At 44.3% G+C, this 13,732-nt stretch overlaps 1 protein-coding gene across 2 annotated transcripts in view; it reads right to left on the reverse strand.

Annotated features, from left to right (window-relative positions):
• The window catches only part of PRICKLE2 (prickle planar cell polarity protein 2), a 94,405-nt gene that overhangs the window by 62,607 nt on the left and 18,066 nt on the right, over nucleotides 1–13,732 (reverse strand). For both annotated transcript variants that reach the window (XM_033926593.1, XM_033926594.1), the window contains exon 2: nucleotides 10,660–10,843. In XM_033926593.1, the coding sequence (XP_033782484.1) occupies nucleotides 10,660–10,791 (132 nt within the window). In that variant the 5' untranslated portion in view covers nucleotides 10,792–10,843. The remainder of the gene's footprint in view (nucleotides 1–10,659; nucleotides 10,844–13,732) is intronic.

Genomic DNA, 13,732 nt, shown 5'->3' on the forward strand with positions numbered 1-13,732 from the left:
CTGCTGGCCTTTATCACCTGGAGTGGGAGTCTGTTCCAGTGATCCACCACTCTTTCGGTGAAGAAGTACTTCCTGGAGTCGCAATGAAACTTCCCTCCCCTGATTTTCAGCGGATGCCCTCTGGTGGTCGAGGGTCCCACTAGCCCGAAGATATCATCTTCTGACTCGATGCATCCCGTGATGTACTTATACGTTTCAATCATATCTCCCCGTTCTCTTCTTTCCTCAAGTGAGTACAGCCGCAATTTCTTTAGTCTTTCTTCATACGTGAGATCCTTGAGCCCCATTACCATCCTGGTGGCCATTCTCTGAACCGACTCGATCCTCAGCACGTCCTTTCTGTAGTGTGGTCTCCAAAACTGAACACAGTACTCCAAGTGAGGCCTCACCATGGCTCTGTACAACGGCATCATAACTTCAGGTCTCCTGCTGACGAAACTTCTGCGGATACACCCCATCATTTGTCTTGCCCCGGAGGAAGCCTTCTCCACTTGAATGGCAACTTTCATGTCCTCACTAATGATCACCCCTAGGTTGCGTTCCGCCGTGGTCCTAACCAAGGTCTCACCATTTAGTACATAAGTTCTACACGGGTTTCTCTTGCCCAGGTGCATTATCTTGCATTTTTTAGCATTCAAGCCTAGCTGCTAAGTGTTTGACCATTGTTCCAGTAGCAGTAGGTCGTGTGTCATATTATCAGGTAATAAGCATCTGCCTACTATGTTGCAAAGTTTGGCGTCGTCGGCGAACAGTGATACCCTTCCTCTAAGTCCTTGCGTCATATCTCTTATGAATAAGTTGAATAGAATCGGACCCAGGACCGATCCCTGCGGCACTCCACTGATCACGTCCGACGCTTTGGATGGGGTACCGTTTACCACCACCTTCTGAAGTCTGCCGCTCAGCCACTCCCCAACCCATGTAGTTAGAATGTCTCCTAATCCTATCGATTTCAGTTTGTTGAGTAATCTTCGATGAGGGACGCTATCAAATGCTTTACTTAAGTCTAAATATACCACGTCCAGTGACTCTCCGGCGTCCAGTTGTCTAGTAACCCAGTCAAAAAAGCTAATCAGATTAGATTGGCAGGATCTACCCCGGGTGAACCCGTGTTGGTGTGGATCACGGAGATTTTCTTCGTCCAGGATTGTGTCAATATGCTGTTTGATCAGTGTTTCCATGAGTTTACACACTATAGACGTGAGACTCACTGGTCTGTAGTTTGCTGTCTCTGTCCTGCAGCCCTTTTTGTGGAGTGGGATTACGTTGGCGGTTTTCCAGTCCAAGGGGACCCTTCCTGTGCTTAGGGAAAGATTGAAAAGAACAGATAATGGTTCTGCCAGGACTTCCCTTAACTCCCTGAGCATTCTGGGGTGTAGGTTATCCGGTCCCATGGCTTTGTTTACTTTGAGCCTTGATAATTCGTTGTAGACACTACTGGGCGTAAATTCGAAATCGTGAAACGGGTCTTTCCGGTTATCTCCCGTCTGAAGCTGTGGACCAGCTCCCGGCGCTTCGCGGGTGAACACTGAGCAGAAGTATTGGTTTAGTAATTCTGCCTTCTCAGAGTCTGATTCAGCAAAGTTACCGTCCGATTGCTTCAAGCGTACTATCCCATCTTTGTTTCTTTTCCTGTCCCTGATATAGCTGAAGAAAGATTTATCCCCTTTCTTGATTTTCCGTGCTAGCTCTTCCTCCATTCGGAGTTTGGCCTCTCTGACTGCTGTTTTGACAGCTTTGGATCTGTCTAGATAGTCCTCTTTTGCCCCCTCTCTGCCTAAATGTTTGTAGGCGATAAATGCGTCTTTTTTCTGTTTAACTAGGTCTGAAATTTCTTTACTGAACCATTGGGGTCTTTTGTTTCTCCTGCGTTTACTTACTGTCTTTATGTATCGGTCTGTTGCTTCGTGTAGGATGGACTTCAGAGACGACCACATATCCTCCACATTGTCAGTTTATGCTTGTTTATGTAGTTCCTGGTGGACGAAATCTGCCATGCGGTTGAAGTCTGCGCCTCTAAAGTTGAGAACTCTTGTTGCTGTATTTGTTTTTGGGAATCCTTTCTTGAGGTTGAGCCATACCATATTATGGTCGCTGAAGGCCAGTGTGTCTCCTACTGAGACTTCCGTGACACTATCTCCATTGGTGAGGACTAGGTCTAGTAACGCCTGGTCCCTGGTGGGCTCCAATACCAATTGCTTGAGGCGTGCACCTTTTATGGAGTTTAATATTCTTTTGCTGCTACCCGTAGTCGCGGAGAGTGTGTTCCAATCTGCATCTGGCATGTTGAAGTCTCCTAGCATTACGATAAAGACCAGTGACCATTTTACTAGTCACCCTCTGGACTGACTCCACCCTCTTTATATATTTTTGAAGATGTGGTCTCCAGAATTGTACACAGTACTCTTCCTTTTATGGTTCTGTTTTTTGTATGAGTACAGATACTATAAAGTGTCTTGATTTACGCTACATGTCTTCTAGTCACTATTGAATATCTACCTTCTGCTGACCAGTTTTGACCCTAAGGCCGCACACTCCTTGCTTATTTCAGTTCACATAGTGGCACTAAATATCCATTTTTATTAAAAAGAAGAACGGCTGACCTTGGTGATTGAATATTATAATAAGAATATCCTTACTAGGTCAGACCAATGGTCCATCAAACCCAGTAGCCCATTCTCATATTGGCCAATCCAGGTCCCTAGTACCTGGCCAAAACCCAATGAGTAGCAACATTCCAGAGCTGAGACTGTGATGTCATAATGCCTCAGAGCCATCCTCATCAGTGATGTTACAATGGCTTGATTGTCTTATACTCGGCACACATAAGAACAACATCCATACTGGGTCATACCAATGGTCCACCCAGTAGCCCATCCTCATGGTGACCAACCCAGGTCACTAGTACCTGGCCAAAACCCAAAGAGTAGCAACATTCCATGCTACCGATCCAGGGCAAGCAGTGGCTTCCCCCATGTCTTTCTCAATAACAGACTATGGACTTTTCCTCCAGGAAAGTGTCCAAACTTTTCTTAAAACCAGCTACGCTATTCACTCTTACCAGAACCTCTGGCATTGCGTTCCAGAATTTAACTATTCTCCGAGTGAAAAAAAATTTCCTCCAATTGGTTTTAGCTTCATCGAGTGTCCCCTAGTCTTTCTAATTTTTGACGGAGTGTACATTGTTGTCTAATCCAGTGGTATTCAACCCAGTCCTCAGGGACCACCTGGCCAGTTGGGTTTTCAAAATCTCTATCATCCATATTCATTGCGGATATCCTGAAAACCCGACTGGCCAGGTGGTTCCTGGGGACCGGGTTGAATAGCACTGATGAATTTTCAAAAAGCCATTAAGACCACAAACTCATTTTTAGGTGAGTTTTCAACTGAACCAAATGGCTGACGTTTCGTTACATTTTATTCCAGTGAGACCCTATGGTAGAATATCATGATCTTGATAACTTCATCCTTCGGCGTCTCCTATGCTTAACTTCCCTGTGTTGCGTTCACCATAATAAGAATAACTTGTGGAGGCATCGCAAGATCACTGGATTTAGCAGAACAGCATAAAGTGAGGAGGGGGAGTGGTAGATCCTTATGTCTAACTATTTAGCCCCCTCTCTGCACTAACAGCTGCTTTCTGACGCATGGCAGATATGGAAACGCAGCTCTGGGCGCCCACTTGGGTCCTCACTTTGAATCCGACACCTCAGATGCCAGCACGCAATGCCGGAAGGACTGCACCAGCCGGCTAATTCTTCTTCATGGCTGCTCAGAAGATTTCATGGTTATATTTTGCAGATGACTTTTCTGGGCTTGCACTTGCCCCAGCATGCACGCTACCGCGTTGGGGATGTTCGAGTCTCTTTTTCTTACGCCAACCATGACTAAACATTAAGCCCGAAGTATTTTGTAGATCTTAAGCAGTGGTATGTTGGCGTAACCCATGCCCTTCTGAACCGGGCCACAAGATTTCCATTGTTCTATAGGGATTTGCATGACTAATTAAATCAACATGCTCAAGAATGAGTTTAACTAAATATTCACTTGCATACGAAAGGACCAGCCTCTAAAAGGAAACTTAGAGCCATTCACATTTCAGGGCAAAGGTTAAAACGTTCAGACTAGGGATGAAACGCTTGGCATATTTTAAAACAGGAGCAAGCAGGATTAACCCTTTGATGGGTCTGAAAGAAACAAGTTCCATGCTGTTTGATACCATTTCTATTCTGTTGACATTTGTCATATTAACGCACTCTTGTGCTGTTACATGGTTATATTTCTAATACTGTTTCATGCTTGTGCTATTACTAGGATTCAATTTGCCATCTCCAAGTTTGCTTCATGGATTGTATTTATGCTTATAACGAGGGTTCTTCAAAATGTTTCCGCACTTTCATAGTTGTTAACACTCTTTTCTGATGACATTAAGAAGTTAGTAGGACGCTGGGACAAATGTATCACAAAACAGGGTGATTAGGTGGAAAAGTGTTGTAATTTGCTTTTGAGATTATTTACTGTGTTTCCCCCAAAAATAAGACCTACCCCGAAAATAAGCCCTAGTTAGATCGACCCCCCGAAGCCCTTTCTGAATGTCCCTGACTCCATCCCTGACAACAATGTTGCCCAATTCACCAAGTGGCAGCGCTTTCTCTCCGCAACCCCCCCATGTGCAGCATCTTTCCTCCCCTCTCACCCATCCCCCCCGAGCAGCATCTTTCCATCCCTCCCATCTCCCCATGCAGAAGAACCCCGTCGACCCTCCCATTGCGAGACCGACATACCTCCACTCCAAGCGGCAGCGGCGGCAGCACTCTGAACAGGCTGCTTCACGGCCTTCCCCGCCGGAACCTTTCCTCTGCCACATCACTGATTGGCTAACAGCCACAGTTTACAGAATAGTGCTTACAAACAGGAATCATGTCTAACTTTAGGCGAGTCCAGTTAAGCACGGTTTATAGAATAATTCTTACACCCAGAAATCGGGCCTAACTTTAGGTGTTTCCATTTTCACAGACAAATGTGGTGCAATTCCTCACACCTTAATTAGGTATGTAACCCCCCTTATTCTAGAATTATATGTGCAAATTCTACGAATAACTCCAATCTGCCTATGACCTTTCCATTTCTGAGCCCCCTTTTTAGACTCGTGTGTAAAATTTAGGCACCGATCCCATACCTAAATTTATGCATACAACTTTTAATTAAATCCAATTAGCATTACTAATTGCTTGTTAGGATGCCATCAACACTAATTGGCTTGTTATTCAATTAAGTTTCACATGCAAAATGGGCCTGCACCCAAATTTGCATGCACAACTCAAAGCACCATATATAGAATTTACCAATTTGGGCACAGGTTTTCAGCCATAATTCTGTGTGCGGTATGGCCTATATTCACAATAAAGAAAGCCAGCAGACTGTTGCTAGAAATGGACAGAAACATGATGGCAGATAAAGGCCAAATGGCCAATCCAGTCTGCCCATCCACAGCATCCATTGTCTCCTCCTCTCCCTATTGGCTAAGGCTCTTAACACTTGCACTATGTCATAGAGCTTTATGGTTATAGAAACATAGTAACTTGATGGCAGATAAAGGCCAAATGGCCAATCCAGTCTGCCCATCCACAGCATCCATTGTCTCCTCCTCTTCTTATTGGCTAAGGCTCTTAACACTTGCACTGTGATGTCATAGAGATTTATAGTTATAGAAACATAGTAACATGATGGCAGATAAAGGCCAAATGGCCCATCCAGTCTGCCCATCCACAGCATCCATTATCTCCTCCTCTCCCTATTGGCTAAGGCTCTTAACACTTGGCTATCCACAGTAACCATTATCGCTTCCTCTCTCGAAGAGATCCCAGGCCTTCTTGAATTCAGACACAGTCTCTGTTTCCATCACCTCTTCCGAGAGACTGTTCCACACATCTACCACCCTTTCTATAAAAAAGTTTTTCCTTAGATTACTCTTAACTTCATCCTAAGCCCATTCTGCCTGATCGCGCCGCTCTGTGATTGGCTGCAGTCACTTACTGACTGCAGCCAATCACAGAGCAGCATGGGACCAGGCAGCAAGTGCAAAGGTCGTGCTCCTGCATTCTGCGTTGCTCTTCTAACACAAAGGCAGCCGTCCAGGACACGCTGGACCACAGCCACTAAAAAAGGTACCAGGGGGGCTGCGGACTAGCTTCTGGCGGCTTCGGGCTTTGGGTGGCAGGCTTCCCAACACCGGACCAACCTACGTGTAGAGGAGGAAAAACCAAGAAGAAAAAAATTTTGAACCAATTTTTTTTTTTTCTTGGTTTTTCCTCCTCTACAGGTAGGTGCGTCTTATGGTCCGAAAAATACGGTATTTACTTTGTTTACACCCAACTGTTCTTTACGCAACTCTACTTTATTTGTCTCCCCCCCCCAGCTCACGGTTGTACTCAAGAGATTCCAGCAGCGTCTGCTTGCTTATCAGGCAGCGAGCTGGGACAGGGAGTTACGCTCTTTATTCACAAAATCTTAGAAAACTACTAAAATCAATATTATTTACAAAATTTCTAGAGCACTAATACGATCTTATGACAAGTTTTGTACATCACTGGGAATGTCCAGTTTCTATCCTTCTGTGAACTGCATCGATCCGTAAGGTTTTGCGGTCTAGAAATGTAAATGTAATTTTGAACGCATCTGTTCTACATTTGGGTTATTTTTCAGATATTTAAGATGTCAGGCCAGGTTGTTAGTGCGATTTTGTTGTCTCAGGCTATTTATTACCTGCAGTCATTTAAAATCGATGGGGTGAATTTTCAAGCATTGAAATGATCGCATTCATTTAAAGCACTGATACTTACATTATAATCACTGTCCATAACAGTGCATAATACAGTCACTGCACCAGCGTGATCTGTTTAATTTAGGCTTGCTATAAGCTGCAGTTATAAATCAGAGCTCTCGTTATACAATCTCCTGAGCTCCGAAATGCACCTCCTACTTCCGTCTCTAAAGAGGCTTGTCAGAGGGCGAGCCATCAATTTGGCACTATTTTAAAAAGCTCTCAAGTGGAAATCTTGGTGTCTGCTTAGTCAGGAGAAGAAACAGAGAACAAAAATGTCCTCTTTTGTAGCTTTATAATAGTTTAGGCCCCTGTTCAACAGTGCTTGGTACGTGATAACGGCTTTAGTAAATAGTCTCCGTTTTGTTTTAACTTAAAATATTATTCTAGGCTGAAAAGTTACTTAGTTGGAAAGGAAGATTTCAAAGCATGCAAATTACCTTCCATTCCTCTGCACATAATTCGTTAGAACACAAAAAGAACTTGCATTAAATTAAAGAGTGTGAAGACAATTCACTTAAGTCTAAAGCTCTGGAGACGGAAACAATAATTGGAAAGAGATACAGAGAAAAACAATTTTTGAAACAATCAAGAAAAGTTAGAAAGAAATTGGAGGAATATACATACTTTCAAAGACCACATAAATGTTCTGCCTCTGATTTTCCTTTTACCAAGAGGCTTCCGAGCCAAGAATACTAAACATTAGCACATTTCCTTAGGAATAAAATGGTCATGGTGGCAGTTAATGCCCAAAGGGCATCAGATTTCCAATTCCCCTGGCCTAAAGCACAAAATTAACAAATAGGAACTGCAAATCTAATGCAGCAATTATTAGGATGTACCCAGCATTTTTCATTAGAAACACAGAAACGTGATGGCAGATAAAGGCCACATGGCCCATCCAGTCTGCCCATCCACTGTTCCCTCCTCTCCCTATTGGCTAAAGCTCTTAACACTTGTATTGTGATGTCATAGAGCTTTATGGTTATAGAAACATGATGGCAGATAAAGGCCACATGGCCCATCCAGTCTGCCCATCCACTGTTTTCTCCTCTCCCTATTGGCTAAAGCTCTTAACACTTGTTTTGTGATGTCATAGAGCTTTATGGTTATAGAAACATGATGGCAGATAAAGGCCAAATGGTCCATCCAGTCTACCCATCCGCAGTAACCATTATCTCTTCCTCTCTCTAAGAGATCCCACGTGCCTATCCCAGGCTTTCTTGAATTCAGACACAATCTCTGTCTCCGCCACCTTATCCGGGAGACTGTTCCACGCATCTACCACCCTTTCTGTAAAAAAGTATTTCCTTAGATTACTCCGGAGCCTATCACCTCTTGACTTCATCCTATGCCCTTTCATTCCAGAGCTTCCTTTCAAATAACAGAGACTCGACTCATGCGCATTTACATTGCAGGTTGTGTGTTATCATTAGCACGTACAATCAGGTTGTTTTGGGCTTATAAAGTTATTCTTGCGCTCCTTAGTTGCAGCCCTGAGGGAAACAGAGAGCTTTTCGCAGTCAGAACTTTTAAAGGACTAACACTTTACTGCAAGCCACGTTATTCAAGTTACGCAGTCAGGAAGAGCTCTGCAAGCGTTATGCATGTTTTGCATCTCATTACTGTGCATCCCATAGTTAACTTATTTTAATAAAAGAGATTATTGCCCTTTAACACTTTTAAAAGAGGCAAATAACACATGCTAGGGTTGTAAATATGTTAATAATTATCCCCTATACCTCTCTATCTATAGACATGTAGAGGGGCATTTTTGAAGAAAAAAACCCCCCATCTAAGTCCAACTTGGACATTTCCAGCTGGATGTCCAAAGTTGGAGGAACAGAAATGGCCATTTTCAAATGGCAAACTGATGAATGTCCAAATATATATATATTTTTTTAATTGTCTACTTAGACATCTTAGCCACCGGGATGTCTAACTTTATACCCCATTTTTGATCAGAAAAACATCCAGGTTGAAAATATTCTAATCCTGACCATTTGGACATGGGGAGGGGCCAATATAGTAAAGAACTGGCCATCTAGACATCCCAACAGGACCACCTTAGAGGACTTTACAAATAGGAGCACACAAAAAATAAAATTAAAACATATTTAAAAAACCCAAAAATGTATACATTTCAGATCATTCCGTGAAAGCAATTAATTTACAGCGCTCCACTACCTCTATTATCTCGCGTTCCTCATCCTACCTAAACTTCAGAATATTATTAAAAACTAATCTATTTGATGATGGGATAATCGCACGCCAGACGCCAGTGCGCCGACATTCCAGAGCCGACAATTTGGCGCAAGACAGAAGCGCGCGGGGAAAAAAATAATTTTTAAAGAGCTCCGATGGGGAGTTTGGGGTGGCAACCCCCCCCACTTTATTGGTTAGTGTTTGCGCTGCCATTGCAGGGGGGGGTTGGTTGGGGGGGGGTGAAACCCCCCATTATAGAGAAAATGGAACATTTCCCGAAAAAAATCAGAAAAATTCCGTTTTCTCTATAATGGAGGTTTCCAACCCCCCGAACCCCCCTCCAACAGCAGCGCGAACACTAACCAATAAAGTGAGGGGGGGGGGTTGCCACACCAAACTCCCCGTCGGAGCTCTTTAAAAATTACTTTTTCCCCTGCGCGCTTCTGTCTTGCGCCGAATTGTTGGTGTGATGGCGTCTGGCACGCCACTGACTATGAACCAATCTATTTAACCGATTTGTAGCCTAAGACCCCTTACCCGAGCCTTGCCCCCTAAGATCTCTTTTTTCTTACCTTCCTTCCCGCTCACCTTCCATTTGACCCCTTATATTGTACCTGTTCCATGCTTACATATATTAATTGTATCTGTATCTGCTGATTGTACCCATTCGCTGATTGTCCAGCCCTTCTATATTGTAAACTGCCTCAAACTACTACGGCTTTGGCGGTATATAAGAAATAAAATTATTATTATTATTATTACCTCAGATACAACAGGATGCAAATTTTGACAGGGCAGGAAATAATTCATGTACTTATTTGTTACATTACAAATTACATTTATAATCCACCAGTACTATAAAGTTCAAGCAGCTAACAAAACCCCCCCCCCCCAAAAAAAAAAAAAAAAACCCACCCCAAACTTGAGCATTCTCAGGAATGAGACAGATCACAAGCCATCAAATACAGCAATCCAAACTTATTTAAAGCACACATGTGGAGGAGCATTTTTGATAGAACGTCTGGTAACCCTATGCAAAACAGATGCCGATGTCTGCACCGTTTCACCCGAGGCCAGCCATTCCCTCTTCAGGATTTCCATGATTTGCTCAAATTCACCTACTCTCACAATACGCTTCCACTAAATTACCGCCCTGGAGAGAACGCATCAGGTTTTGAGGCACTGGGTATGAATTTCGTTTCTTAACGGATTAGCACAGCTCTGCAAATAGGGACGATCGATTTCAGTTGCAGATGGAAAGAACTGCAGGATCTGGAAATGTCAAAAACTTCATTGCCTACACTGGCAACGCTGATTGATCGTTCTCTTTCTGTTTTGATATTTTAGATTTCACTCGTGTCTTGTAGAAAGATTGAGCCGACTCTTGTTTCCTGTCGCTCTACGAATTTCTCATCTCACAGCCAGTTCTACATAATTTGTTTTGCCTGAGTCACCACCACCGAATAATAAATATCTTTTTTAACACATGCTGCCCAGTCTTTTCAGTGTATTTCTCATTTAACAATGTGCAAGCTTAATTTCTAGACTTCTGTAAAATGTACCATCGATATCCATTCATTATACACAGTGGAACAGTCTGAAAAGCATGGAAAAACTAATGATTAGGTTACCTGTTCTGGTTTTAATCCAGGAGGAATCCAAGCATACTCTTCTAAGGCGCAACCAGAATCGTCGTCGGATGTCGAGTTTCTTTGAAAATCAAACATGAGCTTGTTCATGGTCTTTTCCATTTCTAGTGGCATCGCTGTCGCACCGTGCTCCTCCGGCGGGCACTTGCAGGGAAGGCAAATCTTCCTGCGGGAAGCAGAAAATCCATTCATGAGTCTCATTTAAAAAAAACAAAAAAAAAAAACCAACAACACACAGAAACAGTCTCAATGATTCCTGCCAGTCGCTGGAGCCTGGATACCAAACTCTAAACACATTCTCTGGCAACGTGCCCCTGGCACAAGCCCAGGGCATGTAAAACAGTCTTCTGACTCCCCGTGTGTGCGCTTTCTGACAACTAAACCTTGTCTTTGTTAAGAGGTCAAAGTTCATGTGTTATGGGCAACAGAGCAAAGAATTAGTTCCGCTTTCTGATAAATGTTTAAAAACAAAAACAAGAATAAAAGCTTGTAAAAAGAAAAAAAAGGTATACTCGATGCCAGCTCAATAGCCAAATAGCTTCAGTGATGATAAACATAGCTCATTAGCTATGCAAAACAATGCTGTACCTGTAATAAGTAGGGTTCTCCCCTTGATAAGGCACACGAGTATTAGGTGATGTCATCATCCAGTGGTGTTAGACCAGAAGTGCACCCCTAGTGTTTAGAATCAGTGACGCAGTGAGGGTGGTGGCAATCCTCCCCTATCAGTTCCTTCCCCACTCCCTCCTGTCACACCCCCCTTCTCTTCTCCCATAACCCCAGTGCAAGCGGCAACGGCAGAAGATGTCGGCAGAAGAGCCGATGCTGGCGCGAGCAGCAGGTTGGGGGTCGCTGCTCTCGTTGGTAATGTTAAAGAGGTATGGGGGAAGAGAAGGGGCACACGCGTGTGGTAGGGGGGGTAGAGAAGGAGCAGGGGGTGGAGAGGAGGATGGGTGCTTGCGCCCCCACCAAGATGGCACCCGGGGCGGACCACCACCCCTTTACTATACCGTTTAGAATGGTACGCCATCAAAAGCGCAGAGGACAGTGGGGCGCTGACATTTGAGCGCAGGAGAAAAGTGCGCTGCTGCTTCCGCTGCTTTGAGGCGTTCCATTTTACGCTCTGAGGGGGGGGGGATCCCCATGACTACACTTAGAAGTCCTCGTGCTCCCGTTGGAGAGGGGGAACCCCCAGTACACTGAAAACTCCCATTCTCTGAGTTTTCAGTGTAGTGGGGGGGGTGTTTCCTCCACCCCCCCCAAACAAGAGCGCAAGGACTTCCAAGTGTAGTGGGGGGTTTCCCCCCACACCCCCCTCTTAGAGCATAAAACAGAACGCCTCAAAGCGGCGGGTGCGCTTTTCTCCTGCGCTCAAATGTCGGTGCGGGATTGTCGGCATGCCACTGTCCTCCGCGGTTTTGACGCGTCACCGTTTAGAACTACTACTATTATTTCTAGAATGCTACCAGATGTACAAAGCACTGTACAGAGTCACAAAGGTGATAGTCCCTGCTCGAGTGAACTAGCAATCTATACAATCAAGACAGACAAACAGGATGCAAGGCTAGGGGTTTGCAGATAGAGAGGGATGGTTAAATTGCTGCTAGGGTGGTGAGCAGAGGGCAGTAGGGTTATGAGTTGAAAGTTGTCTCAAAAACAACCCAAAATAAAGTTCCGTGTACAGCCCTTCCCACACTTAGTGTGGTGCCAGAACTCAAACTCTCTGGGAGATGAGTAGCGTAATGTACTATATCAACCCAGAAAATACCTGTTATAGGTGAGCAACATTGCTTTTTCTGTCAACAAGTCAGACAAGTGGGTGACACCCAAGCTTTGGGCTTCTCAGTGTTGAATTGGCTTAGTTGTTATTCTCTCAGGGTTTCCGCAGCTGGCATTGTGCTTGTTGCAGGTTTCCGGGTCTCGCTGCGTCTTTGTCAGGTAGAAACCGACATTTCAGCCATCATGCTATGGCTTTCATCAGGGTATGCTCTGAAGTCTGCAGTGTGACTTTGGAAATAGTGAGTTCACTGACCTGATTGGGAACAGGGCAGTCCACCAATTTGAATTTTGGCGGGAAAGTCGGTTGGGCAGAAATATGACTTTTGCTCCGGCAGGTGAAGGTGCTCTGGAGGTGGCCATACTGTGAGCCTTAAATGCTTCAAAGGTCTGTGCCCTTTGGGCATTTGAACTCTTTAAGGTCACTACACAAAGAGATCGATAGCTTCTCAGGGGAAGATGCTCAACTACGCTGTGCAGGGTTGGGTAGCTTCTGTACAGATGAAGCCTTTTTGTGAGATTTTTATAGCAGCAACTTTCCAGCGTCTAAATCAGGGGTGTCCAACCTTTTGGCTTCCCTGGGCCGCATTGGCCGAAAAAAAATGTTTCTGGGGCCGCATAAACGCTGCAGCAAGACAGAAGAGGGAGCCGGCAAGACGGTAAACACCAGGGGGCAGCAGAGGAAAACACTGCATCGCCCTCGACCACGGCCGCACAAAATACTTCACGGGGCCGCAGGTTGGACACCCCTGATCTAAATGTTCCCTCAGATGATTTAAATGGTCTTTTTGAGCTCTCGGTGACATTTAGGTCAGGGCCAAGTCAGGCGCTTTAATTCAACCTTCTGAACTGAGTTGTTGAGGAAACTTATTCCATGTGTTCTCAGCTCAGGGAAGGCAGGTCTGTCCCAGTGCCATTGGGTGACATTTCATCACTCAACACTCACTTCTGTGTCCGACTCAACTCGGCTTCTAGGTGAAAAATGCGCGTCGCTCCATTTAACAAAGATTTTCTCTTTATCGTTTGTTCTTTCGTGTTATTTCATTTGTAAACACAGTAAAATCTTGGTTTACGAGCATAATTCGTTCCGAAAACCATGCTTGTAACCTAAAACACTCGTATATCAAAGCGAATTTCCCCATGATAAATAATGGAAACTCAGACGATTCATTCCACAACCCCAAAACTTTAATACTAAATACTGCACGTACTCGTATTGTAAGACCTCGCTTTGTTTATCAAGTTAAAATTGAATAAAATGTTTCGTCTTCTAAACGCT

Source organism: Geotrypetes seraphini, chromosome 17 (assembly GCF_902459505.1).
Source record: "Geotrypetes seraphini chromosome 17, aGeoSer1.1, whole genome shotgun sequence".
Classification (NCBI taxonomy): Eukaryota; Metazoa; Chordata; class Amphibia; order Gymnophiona; family Dermophiidae; genus Geotrypetes; species Geotrypetes seraphini.